This window comes from Apis mellifera, linkage group LG13 (genome assembly GCF_003254395.2).
Source record: "Apis mellifera strain DH4 linkage group LG13, Amel_HAv3.1, whole genome shotgun sequence".
NCBI lineage: Eukaryota > Metazoa > Arthropoda > Insecta > Hymenoptera > Apidae > Apis > Apis mellifera.
In genome coordinates this window covers 9,556,256-9,577,107 of record NC_037650.1, presented here as the reverse complement: position 1 = coordinate 9,577,107, position 20,852 = coordinate 9,556,256, and the positions used below count along the sequence as shown (strand labels likewise).

General features: G+C 34.7%; 1 protein-coding gene across 2 annotated transcripts in view; it reads left to right on the top strand.

Annotated features, from left to right (window-relative positions):
* Positions 1-20,852, top strand: part of LOC724548 (integrin alpha-PS2) — an 86,813-nt gene that overhangs the window by 18,308 nt on the left and 47,653 nt on the right. For both annotated transcript variants that reach the window (XM_006565052.3, XM_001120437.5), the window contains exons 2-3: positions 10,334-10,455; positions 17,018-17,136. In XM_006565052.3, the coding sequence (XP_006565115.2) occupies positions 10,334-10,455; positions 17,018-17,136 (241 nt within the window). The remainder of the gene's footprint in view (positions 1-10,333; positions 10,456-17,017; positions 17,137-20,852) is intronic.

The window sequence follows — 20,852 nt, the reverse complement described above, 5'->3', positions numbered from 1 at the left end:
TCATCTTTAATATTTTTCGAATTTTTGAAATCAAATTTTGATCGAGAAAGGATCGTATGAAACAACTTTCTTCATCTTTAATATTTTTCGAATTTTTGATCGAGAAAAGATCATATAAAACAACTTTCTTCATCTTTAATATTTTTCGAATTTTTAAAATCGAATCTCTGATGAATTTTGATCGTATGAAACAACTTTCTTCATCTTTAATATTTTTCGAATTTTTAATCGAGAAAAGATCGTATAAAACAACTTTCTTCATCTTTAATATTTTTCGAATTTTTGAAATTAAATTTTGATCAAGAAAGGACTGTACGAAACAATTTTTTTCATTTTTAATATTTTTCGAATTTTTGAAATCAAATCTCGATCGAGAAAATATCGTATGAAACAACTTTCTTCATCTTTAATATTTGATTGTTATTAATTTTTTTAAAACTTTTATTTCGCGAACTATCAATTTCAAATACTTCGATCTACGAATAACATAGTACGATACGCAGGATCTATAAATATTAATCTCGGATATTAAGAGCTTCTTAGTCCTGTTACGGTATGTCGATAAGATACGATATGATATGACACGGTAATGATACGGCACGGCACGGTTGTGCGATGCAACGAGAAAGAATTCCTCTTGGGATTAAAAGTTTCGCAAATATCAGATGTAGTACGTAACGCAAACCACGGTTTAAAATCAATTCCATCGTGAATCGTGTCGCGTTTCGTTACACGTGCACTTTACTCGAATTCATTTGAATCTTGTTAAGATACCACCCTCCCCCCCCCTCCTCGGAGGAGAAATTTCGCAACAATTCGACACAGCTGTTTTAACGGAAATTTCGTTATTGGTCAGCGATAATGCAGCCACGTTGCATGTGGACAGCGAGGAGGAGGGGAGGCGTGTTCTACCTGGTTTTAAGTTTCCTAGCACGCACATCCTCATTACCATATCCACGTTCCATCGGGAACATCTCCGAGTTCGGTGAACTCCCTGCCTTAAATCGAGGATTTTATTCGAAAAATCGGATCATGACACTCGTTCATTGCCTCGTCCCGTCTTTCAATCGATAAATATCGATAAACATACGATGAACGTTATTAGAAATCCCTTAGATAGTCCTTGATTTGTTATATATTTAATTAGCATATTGAGCGAAACATTCTATTCACAAAATTGAATAGAATTTTCCTCCTTAGAATTTTTTTTACAATTCCAAAGTCAAAGGATATCGAATTGAGAGTACAAGCGCTTTTCTTAAACTTGTTAAACTTACAAGTGGAAAGAGTTGTTGGCTAGTTTCTTAGCAGATCGTAGCACGATTCAGTGGTGAAAAAGAACATGATGGGAGAATTTACGTGACTCGTCGAGTTGTGTATATGTAATATTTTCCGTGGACGTATAGAAGGCACTTCCCTTTGTGGGAGAGGACCTAAAGTATTGCGTGATTTCCGGCTTGAAATACCAAGGCTGCATTACAATCATCATTCTTTATGCACGTACACGGATTTCTGCTTGATTGTGACAGTTGTGACGGAAGTTGGCGAATCAAATGTGCCTTTCTCTATATCATAATGCACGATGACAGCCATGTTGGGGGACACGCGTGTTAAGATTGTTTTATATCTTCTTTTAATTTTTGAAAAATTGTGATTTCGATTTTCTTCTAAATTTAGAAATCTCTATCTCTATATTTGATTTATTAAAAAAAAAAAATAATTGAAATGATTATTCCATAGATGTTTATAATACATTTCATTTTAATCCAGAGATTGAATTCTGGTAAACGAGTAATAGAATGAATAGAATTGATTCTGTTATCTTAAATCTTCATCCTTGAATCACACGATCGTGGAAACTATTAAATTCCATTGTCTTTTGTGACACCCACGTTTAGCATTGAAAACAGAATAGAATCTTTGTTACTCGAATTGCCTTCGTTCGCATTTGCTATTGATACATATGATTTATTATAATTTATCGTTATATTATTCGAAGTGGCATCTCATCCGTGATATTTCAATTATAGAAATTGCAAAATTCATTCAATGAATTTATTATAGAAAATCGAATAAATTAAATTACAAATTAAATAAATTAATCGTGAAAAAAAAAAGAATTCTCAAATATCTATACTCTATCTCTACTTTATCACCGGAATACAATCGTTAAAATCTAATTAAGAATCTCGTAAAATCGTCATTCACCTTCACAATCATCCTTGCCAATAAGAAAATCAACCAATCATTCTAATCCTATTCTAAATCACCGCAAAATTTATACATGAACATATTCATATATACACGCGCAACAGTGGAATACGCGCTTTTTTTTCACGCATGGAACGCAATGATCGTGGACGAACGCCTGAATGGGCCAATAAATAAATCCATCCTCGTCCTATCGTGCCGCGACGAAGAGGTATATCTTGAGAACGCGGTTGGCCTTTTGCGCGAACGGACACCGTTGTGCAAAAATGGCGGCTCGTATCGCGGGGAAAAATCACGCGCACGCATGAATTAGAGAGCTGGCGAATATCGGCGTCCCTTTGGCGTCGAGCCACGTGAGAGCCACGTCCTATTGACTTATATCGGGACGAGACAAGACGCGTATATATTTGTAATGGCCGTATTTGGAAAAATCCGACGGCTCCATTCGCGGCAACGGAGGAGCCCGTTTGTTTCTTAAATCTTCGGCTTCGATCTCTGGAAAGGAAGGCAAATCCGCGCAATCCGCGACAAATTTATACGCATACAGTAGTGAGTGGTGAGTGATATGCGATGTACGATATGGAAAGATGTGTGTGTAAAATCGTATTTGAACAGAATTTGATTATTCTTTGGTTTTAGGATTGATACGCCGAGCAGTGATGTATTATGCGCGACAGTTATTTTAAGGTTATGATGTAACGTTGTGACTAAGATTTGATAAAATACGATAGACTCCAGAAGACTTTAAGAGTGTTAATTCTTTCCTTGTCAATTGGCGTCTACAAATATTCATTTATGTGTGATTATTATATTATATTATAATAATATGTGTGCGATATGAGATATATATATATGAAAAGAAGATGCGTGTGTAAAATTGTATTTGAATAGTATTTGATTATTTGTGTGTATCACAGTTATTTTAAGTTATTTTGTGATTTTTAAAAATTAATGTTAATCCTTTCCTTATTACATTAATTATATTAATTGTGTATTGTTACCTGGCATTGCTCATTTCATATTATAATTTTCAAATCTCATCAAGTTTCTTACATAAGTTACCTTCTTACTTTTCATAAGTAATTTTCACAAGAAATTTCAACAAGGAATTGGATAGATACGACTAGAACAACTATCACGTACGATTATAGGCTACTCAACTCAAAACGTGAGCCACATAAACGAACAGCTTTCTTGTAATTTGTTATATGTTTCTTACTCGATCGTTGATCTCTCGATTGATTTATTTATTGATTCGTTGATATATTCATACATGTCGATTGCCGCTGGGTATATTGAGTGTTTTCATAAGGTATCCGTCCGCTGTTGATTTACTCAATCAACCGTCTAACACGGAGGAAATACTCTCGTGCTCTCGTTGCTTTTTACGGTTCATAATTGAAATACCGATCGAATTAAGTGCTACGTTATGATGTTATTGAGCCATTTGCAGTTTCACGCTCGTTAGGATTGATTCGTTGGATTTCGCGTGTTATTTTAGCGTCGTCCCCCTGCTGTTGACTTTTCATCCTGTTCTCTCTCTTTCTCTCTCTCTCTCTTTGTTTCTCTGTTTACTACGTGTATTACGTTTGATTTTTTAATAACAGAAAGATATTTCACATTGCGAGAAATTTCCGAAATAAAATTCTACGTCAAAGATGGAAGATAGAAATTTTTCGAAACGAAAATAAATATACGACTAGCAAAATTTTTATAAAAATTCGGGAGCAAAGCGCACTCGCGAATCGTTTCACGAACTAATTTAGAAGACGCTAAATCGTTGCACCTGCATACCTGTCGGTGCAGCTGCACGCTTTCATTAGCACGTAGCAAGGCCTCGGGATTCGATAAATTTGAAGTGATCGAACATATCCGACGTGTTACCGTGTTCAAACACAGTGTAAAAAAAATAAATTTACAACCTTGGTTGAAACTTTGGCGACTGTGAATAACCCATTTGCATTCCTATTGCGCATATAGGACTATCTTTATGACGTAGATATCGCCAGTGGCAATATTTGATTCCGCAAATATTGTGTTTTCAGGTTATGTTATAGGTTATACGTTATTAAATAAAGTTAAACTTTTTTTATATCAAGTTTGAATCATTTATATTAAATTATACATATGTGTGTGTATAATACGTAGTAATTTAAATAGATATTATCTCAGTATCGTTCGTATTGGAACTATTAAAGTATTAATTAAGATTCTTATAAAAAAATTACATTCTTCTTAGTCTCGAGATTTCTTCAAATTATTGTTATTTTAAATGGCTCGTGATAAGATAGTCGTATCATATTTCACTGGTTTAAATACTGTTTCTTTTTTTTTTAAACGATTATTCCATTATTCAAATTAAAACAAATTAATCGTTATCTGAGGTAGCCTTCAGCCTAAATTTAGAATTCGTGTTCTTTTTTTATCGAAGAATTTCTTCTTAAATACATCGTGACGATAAATTTCTTCTTTTTTTCTTCTTCTGAAAAAAGTAATCGAAATAAAATAACATCAAACGATGTCCAGAAATAATAGAAAAATAATCGAGGCAGAGGAAAACTAGTTAAAAATTGTAATCGCCCGACTCCGGCGATTATAATTTATACTTACTCGAAAGAAGCAAGAAAGCAAGAAATCTGTATTCAGTCGTGAAACTTCCATCGATCGATCTGAAATAGCTGTCGGTTTGTAACCTGTCATTTTTATCGGCGACCGTATAAAGACCGGATCGAGCCACGGTATCGAATAAAAAAGAATCTAAATTGTTCTCCAAACTGGACCGTCATTGTATAAATCAACCAACGTTTCAACTTTCCCTCGATGTCAGGTTGTTGCTTGTCCTCGCTTAACCTGCCTCTTGCCACGGACCATCTTTGCCGCCTACTGTCACAAACTATCATGCGAGATTGGCACATTCTCGATCTTCTATCGCCGAATCCTGTTCGATAACGCTGCCGCTTGGAAAAGTGGAATATCGATGAATATTGCATTAGGTTGAATATTGAATTATAAATATCTGATAAAAGGAAACCGTGTGAAACGAAATATTAATGAGAAATGCAGAGAAATAAAAAAAATAGTAAAATTTTATCGGAATTTAGTAAAATTTGTGTGGAAGATTTTTAAGAAGTGAGAGAAAATTTCAATATTAATTTTTTTATTCTATTAGACTGATAGATTAGATTGAATTTATGCCACGAAAATTGATAAAGAGAGATAGAGAATGGTTATGGAATAAATATTACTGTTTCGTAATATATCTTTAATTTCCATTTTCTTCTTTTTTTTTTGTATATTTTATATAAATATTGATATTCGCCGTAATTTAAAACGTTCGAAATGAATAAAAATTCGGATTAGAAAATTCAAAAAAAAAAAAAAAAAAAAAAGAAGGAGATTTCTAAACGTTTGTATTCTTTGTACAATATCCTGTGGGACCGGTTCGCCCCTGCATTCCCGTTCTGGTGAATGCGTCACATATTGGTGACTGCAGTTCTTCATGATTGCGAAAAAAAAAAAAAGAAAAAGGAAAAAGGAAAAAGAAGAGGAAAAAAAGGGGGGAAAAATAGAGTGGGCGAAGCTTAAGCTCCTCGTCAGGTTCGACCCACGTTTGCTATTAATGCGACACGTCCGCGAATCCATTGGACATCGAGGTCGTAAATGGATCGAATTTCGTTGGACGATATAACCGCGTGCAACCCTCCACGATGAAAATGTATTTTCGTCCCTTGATTTTATATTGGATTGTCGCGTAACTCGTGTATCATAATCGTTAATTTAACCGTATTGAAATGAATTTGATATCGCAGCGTCAAATTTCATTTGTTTTAGGAATAATTCGTTCGATGATGCGAAAATATGGAATGCTTGTCGCGAGAAGAAAAAGTGAAGAGATAGTATTATCGAATGCAGTGTATAACCTTTACGCGTCATCTTTGAATCAAGATACAAATTTTTTCCAATTAATTTATCATTATTTTTCGTAAAATATAGAGTCTTATGAAAGCCTTAATAAATGTATCTATTTTAATAAATTTGTTATTTAAATTAAGTTATTATTACATAAAATTGTTAAATATAAAATTAAAATTTTTTAAAATTTTTATTTGGAATTGCACGTAAAATTGAATATGCAAATGAAAAATATCATTCAGGTTTAATATGTATTGGTGTATTTATTGGATTTTCAATTTTAAAATTATCAGGATCACCTAGATGATATGGAAATTGAAAATTAATAAATATGGAGATAAATAAAATAATGTAAAATCCTAAAAGATCTTTAATTGAAAAATATGGATGCAATGAAATTTTATAATTATTAAAATTTGAACTTAATTTGATTTGATGATTTAAATGTTTAAATAAAGAGCGAATAAATGTAAAATTACTATAAATAGAATTATTAATAATAAAATAAAATGTAAAGAAAAAAATCGATTTAGAGTAGCATTATTAATTGAGAATCCACCTCAAATTCATAATACAATTGTATCTCCAATATATGAGATTACAGATAGAAGATTTGTAATAATTGTTGCTCCTCAATAAGATATTTGTTCTCAAAATAAAACGTATCCTAATAAATGCTGCTGCTATTGATAATAAAAGAATTAAAATTCCAATACTTCATACTTTAAATAATTTATAAGAACAATAAAATATATTTTTAATATGAATATATATCACTAAAAAATAAAATGATACACCATTCATTTAACCATATTTTATATTTTCGTTATAATCAATATATCTCAATGAAAATTAATCTCTCTTCCCTTAAAAATTCTAACAATTGCATCAGTAATCAAAATTACTAAATCGTGGAAAAAAAATATCTTATTCCTCGAAGTATCAAGCAATATCTGACGGTCTAAAAGTTACGTTCTAGAATTAGGCCAATTATCGTATCAAGGCTTAGATTTTGTGTGCTTATTCTTTGAATGGCAGGCATAGTTATTTTCTTTGGGGCTTGTGGAAATCTTGATTGGTGATTTCACGGCGTTAATTGATTCATTCCTGCGATTCGTCCCTCGTTTCTTCTTATCAAAGCGACAATTCCGGCGTGGCACGTTACCGCACACGTTACGAATCACTTGCATAACTCGCATAATCGTCGTCCTCTCTCGTTTCCACCAGTTGTTAATGATTGTGCGCGAGTGTGCGACTTTTACCTACGCTCTGGTTACAGGCTAGGTGCCTAGAGTATGCCAAGGTTGCACGGTAAACGGTGCCATTTTTACGCTCGATGATAATGATGATGACGAGAGATCTTCTTCGACAAAAGAGTCTCAGTTCCTTTGAAATGTTCAAGTTCGAAGTCTTTTTCTTTTTCCATTGTTAAAATGGAGCGAAGATTTTTAACGAGATTTTTCAGATCGAGTTTTTGAATCCAATTTTCTGGATTTTTCTAAAATATTGATATTAATTATTATTATTTAAATTTTTTGATTTTTATTTATCTCTTTTAAAAATCTCGAATGATTGAAAAGTGAAATGAAAAGTAAATCGATTGACTGGAACAAAATTAAAAAAAAAAGGTTGTCAATTGAATTGAAATTGTTGCACTGGAATGATTATTGAATAAGGAAAGTAAAAGGAAAGTTGTTATGAGAGATAGGAATGTTCAGATGTGAATAAATTTGAATTAAACGAATTCATGGGAATTATATAAACTTTCACGAAATATTTGTAACAACACACGTTTCTTACGGGTTTAAAAAAAAAAAAAATTTCGTCGTAACGATTATTGAAATGATAAAATATGGTTTCGAGCGATTTGATAAAAATTTTAACGAAAACAAAGATTGTGACGTATTGAAGGGACTTTCTAAATTATTTTATTGTTGCCTGGAGATAATAATTAGCGTTGCAGGAAAGAAATTTATGATACAGCTTCTTCACGGAATAAAGAACAGAGTCTTTATCCCAAAGTGAAATTGTACGAAACGAGCGTTTTCTCCGTTGGTTTCGTCCATTGTTCGATAATAAAACGATACGCATCATTTATCAGCCTCGGGCAGGGTAATATTTGAAAGTCATTTTTCTGCCGGCATCGAAACTGCTTCATGCTTTATGAATTAAATGAATCGTCACTAATTTAATCACGTAAATTACCAATATTTACCAATACAAGAAATAAAAGTACGAATTATATTTTCAAATTTTTCTAAACTTCTTTTCGAATTCTTATTTTCTTTCACGCTTGTTATTCTTCTCCCTTTAATTCTTTAAATTCTCTTTCACAATTTCGTAAGAATCTTTCTTCAAAATTGTATTATTGAAAGTTTCTTAATCTCTTTCATATTAATTCTCGTCACAAACAATTTTATCTACGAAAAAGGAAAAAAAAAAGAAAACACGAAGAATTTTCACCTCGATAAAATTCAATTGTTACGCGATTACCCGCCGAATAAGGAAACGTTTATTCAGAAATGTTCAAGGCAAGCCAGAATATAACAGCAAGGCTGATACTTTAGAAATCTCCTTGTTCTCTTTTTTTTTTTTTTTAAAAAATAAAACATCGAATTAAGATTACATATCGATATAAATTTGTATTAAAAAAAAAAAAAAAATCGCTCTCCTTCCAATCTTTCAGTTTAATCTAAAAGAGAAGAGAGAAAAGGAAAAAGGAAATAACGAGTGATTTCTTCTATTATATTCTTTCTTACTAATATCTTTGGTATGTTTGCTGTAGTTAATCTGTATGCAAGCAGCATTAATCACGTTATAGGTCAGGGTGTACAACCCCTGATCGGACACACCCTTCCACGATAATTATACTACCTTGGCTAGCAATCTTCATATTGCCGGTACACACCTATGTCCAGGTGAAACGATTTCACGATAAAACATGATTGTGCATATTACCACGAGGCGATAGAAATTACGTATTTTTAATGAGATTTTTTTTTTTTAACGAGATCAAGGGATATCTCATGGACGTCCATAATTGAATTAATTATAAATTAATTCATTACCTCTAATTTCAATGTGTAATGGTAATCTAGATGAAAGATAAGAGGAAAAGATGATTAAGAATGGTGTTATTAAATTAATGTAAAGAACTTAATTAGGTAAGGAAAAGAAAAAAAAAATACGAATTTTAAATAACTTCAATCAGTGTCGGTAAAGATAATGCTTAATTAATTATATAATTATGCGAGATCATTGCATTTATTATGTACTAATTAAAGTGATAATAAAAACGATTCACTAGCGGATGTTACTTTTAATTTCGAATTTCTCGATTACACAAATTGTAAATACTTTTTCGAAATAAATAATATTCCGAAATTTATTAAAAATTGAAATAATATATTTCGTAAAGGAATAACTTCGTGCTCGAATCTTTCCTCGATAATTCCGATTTAAGGCCGAAGCGTTCATTAGAAAAGTGGGGCAAACGTTAAATTCTAAGTCAATAAACACAATGGCCAATTTAGCGCACGAGATGGTTATCGTCGAAATAATTGATCGTCTATATATCTCTTTGTTCAATTTTCTAGCCAAACATTAATCTATTTTAATAGATGTTAAACGATCGTTTACTTTTCCTTTCTAAAAAAAAAAAAAAATTATATCTCATCCACCTGAACAGAAAGAAATCGAACGAAATATTAGAAAAAAGAAAGAAAGAAAATATAGATTTAAAATGATACAAGATAATTTTTAAAATCTTGTCAACATTCTTGTTGTAAACATCTTGTTCAATTTCTTCAACAATTTCAATTTCCCTCTATCGTTATCTATGCGAACCAGCGCCACGATCGTCTTCCGTGAAACCGTGATGAAAAATTGCGGTGGCAAATTGTGTTACCTGGTTTAATAACTCGTCCATCGGTCGGTCGGATCAGTTACCAGACTCTCTTGCGCCACTGTTCAAAATAGCTCGTGACCAGTGACCTCGATCTCGGAAATACGTTCATACGCATCATCGTCTTTCCTTAACGCGATAATGTGATAATGCGAATATCGAGCGATGACCAAAACATTAACCGTCCAATTACGCAACATGGTATTGCGTTTTATTCATCATTATCCATCCATATATTTCATTATCTCTTCCATCTCTTGTTTGGATGCAAGAAAATAATTCAACGCCGATCGTTTCCTTTCGCAGGGCCATCGTGGGTGCACCGGAGGCCGAAACTCCTCAAGCTGGCGTCTACAGAGGCGGCGCAGTTTACAAATGCGACATAGCGGCCGATGATCGATGCATGTTGATCAATTTCGACAGTAAAGGTAACTAATAATTTTCCCTCTCTTTCCTTTCTTTTCAATACTTTCGTAACGATTTCACCCTTTTAAAAAAATCTCTTTTATGGTCATTTCATAATTGTCACAATGGTACAAGTATCGAGTGGAACAAAGCAACGAGACATATATAAGAGTAGAGTGAGTGGTTGGTTCCTTTCTCCGTGAGTGGTCCACAAATAAGTATTAAAAGAAGGAACGCCGATCGATCGTATCAAAATGATCCTTTCTCCCGAGGGGAAATGGGGCAATATATACGTGGCCCCTTAAAACTGTAATCTTTCAATCAGGGGATAGTTATCGATAGCCGGAAGCACGGTCGGATTAACTCGTTTCAGTTTCTTCCACGACAAAATCCGATATCTGTTTTCCGCCTCTTTCTTTCACTTGCACTTGCTTATGGGCCATTGAAAGGTAGCCTGACACACACACACACACACACACACAGGCTACAACGAGGACTCCACCACGATTGTTCGCAATCCCTGTGACCCACATTCCAGTTTTCCACCCGCTTGCCATAGCCCTCGAGGAGCTTCGTAACCGGCTGGCTGGCTGGCTGGTTGGTTGGTTGGTTGGTTGGTTGGTCGTAGAGAGTCGCCGTTCTATTCTGGGCAACTTTACACCCACCCTCCCGTCGTTGACCCTCCCATTGCTTCCAATGTTTATCGCCACCGAGTATCGTATCGATTTCGTTTCCTCCTCGATTTTTCTTAGCGATCGCCGCCAGTTGGATAGATCGTATCGCGATCGGATCGCGTGGCTCAGAGCTTTATTAACGGTCGTGCGTGGCATTATAAGGGATCGAGAAGTTTGCGCGCGTTTGAAGTCGTTGGAAGGAACGTTCTTTACATTTGTGCTCGATTTCTTGTGTTCGATTTTAAAGAAAAGAAGGGAGAACTCGATATTATAAAGGATCGAGAACAGTTTGTACGTGTTTGAAGCGGTTGCAAGTGAACGTTTGAAGGAAATTGTCTCTACATCTTCTTACATTCTTTCGTCGATATCTTCTTAGATTTGGAAAGCAGAATTTGTCTCTGTTATGCGTATATTATGAGGAGGATTGAAGAAGTTTGTACGTGTTTGAAGCGGTTGCAAGTGAACGTTTGAAGGAAATTGTCTGTGTATCTTCTTATATTCTTTTGTCTTCTTCGATTGAAAAGAAGAACTTGTCTCTGTTATGTGTATATTATAGAGGAAGATTGAAGAAGTTTGTACGTGTTTGAAGCGGTTGCAAGTGAACGTTTGAAGGAAATTGTCTGTGTATCTTCTTATATTCTTTTGTCTTCTTCGATTGAAAAGAAGAACTTGTCTCTGTTATGTGTATATTATAGAGGAAGATTGAAGAAGTTTGTACGTGTTTGAAGCGGTTGCAAGTGAACGTTTGAAGGAAATTGTCTCTGTATCTTCTTACATTCTTTCGTCGATATTTTCTTCGATTTGGAAAGGAGAACTTATCTTTGTTATGCGTATATTATAGAGGAGAATTGAAGAAGTTTGTACGTGTTTGAAGCGGTTGCAAGTGAACGTTTGAAGGAAATTGTCTCTACATCTTCTTACATTCTTTCATCGATATCTTCTTTGATTTGAAAAGAAGAACTTGTCTCTGTTATGCGTATATTATAGAAGAGGATTGAAGAAGTTTGTACGTGTTTGAAGTGATACATAGTTTGCTTTTATATCGGTTCTCCTTATCTTAGGATTTAAAAAGAACGAAATTTGCGGGAAATGAAAATGGAAAATGTGTGCATTGACATTAATTTGAAGAAGAGCAACTGGTAATAATTGTGATGCGATCTTTTCGTTTCAACTAGAACAGTCGAGGAATAGTTGAATGCAAATTAGTAGAATATCAGTGGTGCTGCGAATTAGACGTGCTTACGTACTCGATAATATCTGAAAGATCGAGCACGATACCGGATCCGTAATTTTCAGGCGCGAAAGTAATTGACTGCATTCGAAAGCAATCGGCAGGAAATCACTAGCGCCAATTCTCTGTTATCTCTAACAAGTTGAATTGAATCGATCGAGAACGCGTAAGATCGAGATAAAACATCGATTTAAGTATATTTTTTTTTTATATCGATTTTTCTCGGATATATCTCGTGATTTTTTATATTTTTTTCCAAAGGAGATGGAAAATATATAAGATACATAAAGTATTCTATATTTGAAATATCTTTTTAATGCTTTTTATTCGAGATTGTTTGAATTAACGATGAAAACGATTTTTGAAATTTAATTAATTTTTGTAATTTATAATAAATCGTTATTATCGCAAACAAACTTCTTTGTTAATATACGATAATATTAGAAGTCTATTTCTTTTTATCGATTATTATAAAATTTCATCTTCGATTTCAATTTTTTAACGATGAAAAAGAAAAAATTCCAAACGTACAAATATACGTCTTTCTAGTTCTACTTATTAACGCCATATGCCGTAAGCAACTCTGCCCAATAGCGAAAACATTTTCACGACTACTATATATACGAGATCATACCACGTCCAATTAGTCAGCCGTGTCCTTACGTCGACCCTACTCGCCGAGACACTTCGCTTTGATCGATAATTAGCGTGATCGTATGCTTCATCTTGTCCAATTAGAGTCGCATTCGGTAGCCTCGACTATTCATTACGTTCGCGTATATGGAATATTACCATTCGCCATTAAATTTCGCCCCCTCTTCGCGGCATAGGGAATTACCTCGATTATAAATAATATTTCCTTTTTTTTTTCCTTATTACTTTCCATTAACGATTCTATTCTCCATGGATCCCTATTCTCAGCAATAACAATTTGATTCTTGTTTGATTTACAATCGATTTAATATCAAGGGAATGGGTCTTTTTTCCTTCTCTCTTTGCTAAATATAAATAGAACTTTGTTTCAGAGTTTCTTTTATCAAAGAAGCTTTAACAATTTTCTCTCTCTCCCATATCGAATTTCTCGAACATGAAAAATAAACGGTCATCCGCTTTGCCTAACATTGTTTCCCCCCTTCGTGTTATTACCACCACGGCTATTTTCGAAATGTAACGTGTTTGCCCACGCTAGAACGACATTATATCCGTCTAACGGATTCGTTCCTCTTTTTTTAAATCGTCCTTCTGAAAAAAAAACAGGTTACAAAATTCCAATCAATTTTCCATCTCTTCCCAACTCTCTCAACCACTCCATCTACCTAATTCTTTCCAATTCGTCCCTCTTTTTTTAAATCGTCCTTCTGAAAAAAAAAACACGTTACAAAATTCCAACCAACTTTCCATCTCTTCCCAACTCTCTCAACTACTCCATCTACCTAATTCTTTCCAATTGTCTCGTCTCATTTCCACTTTCCATCTCTTCCCAACCCAATCTTCCACTCTTATCTACCTAATTCTTTCTCGTCTCATTCCTCCACTCTCTTGCAAAAGGCTACGTTTTCACAAATATTCTCTCCCTCTTTATACATCATCAAACCTCGAAAAGAAACCCATTCTCCTCATCTCTACACCACCAGACGTCCTATCAACGCCATCATCAAGGTCACGTCCACTCCTCCAAACATCTTCTCGCGCATCTCGCGCCGGTATTCCAATCAATCGTTCGCCCATCTCCTATTCCACGCGCGTACGAGGAAGCGGGTCGTATCTCTCGCGCGGAGGTCACTCACTTCTCCTCGAGTGCTCGACCGAACGCCCAGAAAGAGAGAGAGAGAGAAAGAGAGGGAGAGGGAGAGCATCCTCCTCCTCCTCCTCGACGCAAGGAACACTTCTAGGGAGGCGGAGGTACACCCCGCGGAGTGGCGTGGCCGGCGAGACTCGGTATACCGAGAAATACCGTGTACCGACGCAAGAAACCGACTCTGCCTAATACAGAAAACCGTAAGGTCGTTCTACCTACGGCCGAGCGCGGACGTAGGTTCGGCCGTTTCTTGCTCCCTGCCACCTGACGATCTTCAAGGAAGGTCGCTGAAAGTCGATCTCGGGATCGCCACTCTTAATTGACGTACCCCTTAATGAGCGCCGGCGAAATAATTGGGCCGCGGTGATGACGTTGGGTGTTGCTTCGACAGTCGATACGTCGATGACTCATATAATCGAGGAGGATCTTTCGGTTGAGAGATTTTTTCGATCGTCAATTTTCAGGAAAATTTTCCAACAGAATTTCTTTTTAATCGTAATAATCCTTGTTTATTTTATCTTTTACGATTCGATTCGAATCATAATAATCCTTGTTTATTTATCTTTTACGATTCAATTCGAATTTAATTTGGAAATTTTCTTTTTTTTCGGTTTCGATGAAAATTCTTGTTCGTTTGTTTGTTGTGCGTGGATTGGAACATGCGTTATATGATTTTAGAATCGGTTTTATTCTTTGCTCAATTTGAGTAAATAATTTTGAGGAATGGATATCTGTTCCGTTCTTGCTGCGAGTTGTTCACCATTAGAAGGATCGAAGATGTTCGAGGAAGGTCGGAATTGTGATGGTTAATTGACGTACACCCCTTAATGAGCGCCGGCGAAATAATTGGGCCGTGATAATCATGGACTAACGTTCAATGTCGATAATTCATAATTGCTCTCCGTTGTTGAAGGATTGTTCCTTCTCCTGATCGTTGATTTTAATTAACGTGGTTTGCTCTCGTTTGATGGATGGATTTAAATGATTGGAAGACTGAAGAAGCGGAGGAATTTTATTTTTCGTTGCAATAAATATTTTCTGCTTAATCAAAAAATTTTTTGAGAGATAGATATTGGAAAAGTGAATTCGAAATTATGTAATTTTATTTTATTTTTTTTTAAGATCCATCCGATTAAAAAAAAACAAAGTGAAATTAAATAGGCAAATTGATCTATTCTTTCTGATATTTATTCATCTAAAATGAAATATAAGAAAAGAGTTGATCCTGTAATTTTGGTGATTATTCTTTGGTGACGTTATTGGGTAACTGAATTATATTTCTTGTTTAATCAAAAAGTTTTTTGAGAGATAGATATTGGAAAAGTGAATTCGAAATTATGTAATTTTATTTTTTTTTAAAGATCCATTCAATTAAAAAAAAAAGTGAAATTAAATAGGCAAATTGATCTATCCTTTCTGATATTTATTCATCTAAAATGAAATATAAGAAAAGAGTTGATCTTGTAATTTTGGTGATTATTCTTTAATGACGTTATTGATAATTGAATTATATATTTCTTGTTTAATTAAAAAATTTTTTGAGAGATAGATATTGGAAAAGTGAATTCGAAATTATATTTTATTTTATTTTTTTTTAAAGATCCATTCAATAAAAAAAAAAGTGAAATTAAATAGGCAAATTAATCTATCCTTTCTGATATTTATTCATTTAAAATGAAATATAAGAAAAGAATTGATCCTGTAATAATTTTGGCGATTATTCTTTGGTGACGTTATTGGGTAACTGAATTATGGTTGCTGAAGGATTTCTCGAGTCGATCGGCGTATCCACGCGCCTCGACTCGCGAGTTAAGGGATAGGAAGCGAAGGACAACTTCCGTTTAAGGGTTACGGCTCACCGATACGGCTAACGGGTTCATTCCATTCGTAAAATCGAGAAAGAAAAATCCAAGGTGTACTCGCTGAGAATTCTCTCTGCGGTGACACCTGCTCGAAACTTGTTTTTATCGCGATATCTGTATGATGCATTGAAAACTTTCCTTCCTTGGTCATTCTTTCATCATTCTTCTATCATGTGAATTGTGGAACACAATTTTTTTTTCTCACGTAATTTGACATCATGATTCGAACAAAATTTGAAAATTTCTTACGTGAATACTCTTCAAAACGAGAAGAAAATCATTTGAAAAATTTCATCATCTTTCAACTTGTACTTTTATTCCTAGAAAGTATTTACACCAACGACTCTATCAAAATTAAATACACAAAATTTTTATAAAATTTAAATTACAAATGAATAATATCTTTTTTCCCTTCTTTTTAACTTAATCTTACAGGAAATGCAAACGGTCTTAAACTCGTCTTTACTGTTTCGTTTCATTCTGTTCGAGCACGTTCCAGTTACGTATTAAGTTACCTGTAACTAAGTGCAAGATATATCGTTGATTCGTTCTTAGGGAGCCTCTCAGATTTGCAAGAATTTAATTCCGATATTAAGTGACTGATCTCCCTCCTCTTGACGAGATTCCTTATTTTTCGAAATAGTTGGAGAAGAAGAAACATTGTTAGCCTCTCTCTCTTTCTCTCTCTCTCTCTCTCTTTCCTTCAATACATATCTTTCATCTTTTTCATTCAATCGAATTTGTTGTCGCCATTGTTACATCCAATTGGATCGAAGTTTCGAAATCATGATCACAAATATAAATATAAAATGTATTTATATCAATTGAAAACGAATATATGATTTATTAGAGAGAAATAATGAATTTCTGTTGTTCAAAAAATTATTTGGAGTTTAGTCATAGGAATGACTAGGGGATGGAATGAAAATTAATAAACGTGATATTTCGTGCATTAATCATTCTTGAAATATGATAGGTAACGTGGCAGTGATTGATGAAAAAAATGGTTTCCGTTTGCAGGAAATAACTACGTCAGAAATCCAAATGTGCCGGGTGGTTTGAGTCAGATCGATAATAAGACCCTTCAATGGTTTGGTGCAACGGTTTCAGCCTCGATAAAGGATGGAGGACCCATTTTGGTGAGTAAATTGTGCAATAAAAATATTCGTAAAAGAAGCGAGATAGAAAAAAGAAATAAAACAAAATGCCCGATTTATTAGGTTATTTAAGAAAAAAAAAGGAGGAAAGAAAAATGTATACTCAATAAATATCCCCCTTTTTTTTTTATGATCCGGAGGAGCTTATGAAGATACAAAAGCGATAGTTACGAATAGACGAGGGGGCCTCATGAGAAATTACAGGCGTGTATGTTCTTAGAAGACCGTACCTTCTATTTCAGGAATTGAAAACAAACGAATTCTGGTTTCGTTCTATATTTCCGTTTGCCACGTCTAAATGCTTTGCCATTATATTACGTGATATAATTTCTTCGATACCCGATATACGTATAATTTATCTTATATGAAACAATCTTTTCCAATTTTATGCAATATCTTTCCAAATCTCCAAAAGTCTTCCGATATTTCATTTATAAATTTCACTTTTTATTACTCACTTTCGTTAATAATTCTCTATTATTTAATACCCATATAATGACAAAAACTAGTTTGTCGAATTTCCAAACAAGGTTTATCATTGATATACAAAGATACGTAGAATCAAATTATTATTTCAAAACAGGAAACGAAGAGACAACAGCCTCAAAGCAGAAAGTGTATTCCAAAATACGAATTAAACCATCGATGTGGATCCAATTTACATAAACAATTAAGCAAAGACCGTAAATCTCGAAGAAAAAGACACGCGTTGAAACATGTGATAAAAAGGATCCCGAAAACGGTGCTTCAAAGCACGAAAAATTAAAATGCCGACCAACCGCCAAATAAAGTGGATATCCACCGTTCTGGATCCAATTATATAACCCGCTAAACAAACATCGCAAATTCGTCGGCCGAAAGATCGGCCGGAGTCGGAGCCCTTTCTCCCTTTTTCCCTTCCTTCAATCATCAATGCTTGGCCGGCACACCGCAACCGTGCGTGCGTGATGTGCATTCGCGCATGCGCGCAGGATAGATCCGACCAAGTGCAACGCACATAAAGATAAGGGCGGCAGTACATCATAGGCGGCCGCGTCCAGGAGGAAAGAAGGAAAGGGCTTGAAGATCCTCTTCAAGGGCTAAAGATCCTCTTCGCGCTTTTAGATTGATATCCGGATCACGGCCGCTTTGCACACGTACGATATATGGAATTATGTTTATGAAAGTGTTACGTGTACGAAATAGGAGCACGTGCGAAATGGGTACGCGTGTAGGATTTATTGGATTGGTGGAGAAAAATTGATGGATGGAAGGTGTCGAGAAAATTGGATTCGAGAGTTATTTGAGTTATATTGTTTAACACGATGGAATTTTGAATAAATGATCATCGGAGTTGGTTAGGTTAGGAATTCGTGTTACGTCAGACGGTTATTTATTATTTAAAACATCTTCGAGAGATTGATTCTCTATAAAATACGAACACAAAAAGAATTGACAGTGTGTAAAGGTATAATTTATCTATATAAAGATGAGACTTATTTATTTGGTTATAAGTAATTTAAGTTTGCGTTAGATTAGAAGCGAGACGGAGATAAAATGACACAGCGCGCCGCGGCGTGTCGTAATAATGTAACCAAGATAAAGCTGTCTCTCTCTCTCTCTATCTCCGTCTCTCTTTCAACTTCGATCGCTTATAACTGAATAAAGAAGTATAAATCGATCGATTTTTTTGTTTTGGCATCTAGAATCGATCCTTTAAAGGTTATCACTTTGTGTAATATATAATTCTACAATGATATATCGATATTTTATATTATTACTTCAATCAATCTTAAAAGTATTTGAAAATAACTATTTATGAATTTTTTTAAAACCAGCCATTTTCTATCACCGCAATCTCTCTTTCAAACCTCTTCTCTGTGACACACTTTTACTACTCGTGAATACAATCATTCCTCCATTCGTATCGTATGATTAAACGGGGCTTGTCTCTACGTGCAATCCGTTCCTCGAATTCGTATTCCTCGTAGAGAAATCGGTGGTGTCGGATCGCTGAGAGAGCACCAACTCCTATAAATAAGGAGTTGCCCTCTTACGTGAGAGACGTATTAGCGACGATTATCGTCCCCGTGGTCCCGTAATTTTCGCATAGCGAAACGTCGACGCGACATTCTCATCCTCCTTGTCCTCCCCTGCATTATACGGGGAATTATCTACTTACTCCAGAATGCGAGTACACGTTCCACGATAAATTCCAGACCGTTCTTTTTCTCTTTTTTCCCCCCTTTCCCTCGCTTTCTCCGCTCTGTGATACGCGAATCAAAGATAACTCGTGTCCAACCTGTTTCCTCGTCCCCTTATAATACCATCGATCAAAACTTTGAAATCGTTAGAATTCGAGCATCCCGAAGAAATTAGGTTAGATTCTAAAATGGAAGCTAAGAATTTAGGAAAAGTTAGGTTAGGTTAGGTTAGGTCCACGAAGTCCGCATAAAATGTAGGAAAAAATTAGATATTCACACATTCTTTCCAATTATTAAAAAAAAAGAAAAAAGAAAGATAGAAAATTCATCGTTTGAAATTAGAGCAGGAATAATAAAATTCCCATACTCGTCATCGCCAATTTTCCCGAGCACAAGATCATAACATAAAAATTACAGCTTCTCAGGCAGATACTTGAATTACATAATTCTCTTGGCGCACGATCGACGATATTATCGAACGGTTATGCCTGTCAAACAGAAGCGTGTATTCACGCTACAGCATTAATACGATGCTCCTCGAACGATGCTTCCTCGGTTCTTGCTCACGACCCATCGTGCATCAGAGTGAATTACTTCTCCATCGAGAAAACATCTCTGACGTCCTGCAGCGATCCTCGGCGGTTCGATCCCTCGATCGACAGATCACGGATGGAACAGCTTCTCCTCCTCGAATATACTATATACCATTCATTATCGGCGCGTATACACTCGTCGATGCCCTCGACGACGCGTATCGAGAGAACGATTTGTACGCGATATTCCATAAGAACTATCGCAATATGTTTGCTCAGACAGGCTATCAACGTTTTTCCCTCGTTTCGTTTATAGTCTGCGCGCAGAGAGGATTATCGATCATCGGACACAACTTGGAAGAAGATTGAAATGGAATGGGATTCAGCGTCGAGATGTTTGGTTGTTTGGTTGTTCGGAGGAGATTGTTATGAACTGTTTTGTAAAAGGTTGATGTTATATTAGGATTTTTCTCGAAGAAATAGTGGTAGAAGTAGCGACGAAATGGGCATGAGAAGACGTGTAAAGTGTGATATTCGATGAAGAAATGAAATTTATCGTAATAAATCTTTCAAAATCATCACGACATCCCCTATCCTTTCTATGAAAGAAATTATTAATTTTTGTGATTTTAAGCAATTAATGAAGAAATTAAAGGAGGAATATTGAAAGGAAGAGATCGATGGATGGTTAAATCGTACAATTTCGGGTTAATTAATTTGAAGAAAGATTGAAATGAAATGAAATTTAACGTCGATATGTTTGATTAAATATAAAGAGATTTGAAGAAATGTGAAGAAATGGAATTTATCTTAATAAATCTGTTAAAATCATCATGAAATTCGAACGAATGATATGAAAGAAATCACAAAATTTTGGAATTTTAAACAATTAATGAAGAAATTAAAGGAAAAATTATATTGAAAGGAAGAGATCGATGGATGGTTAAATCGTACAATTTCAGGTTAATTAACTTAAAAGATT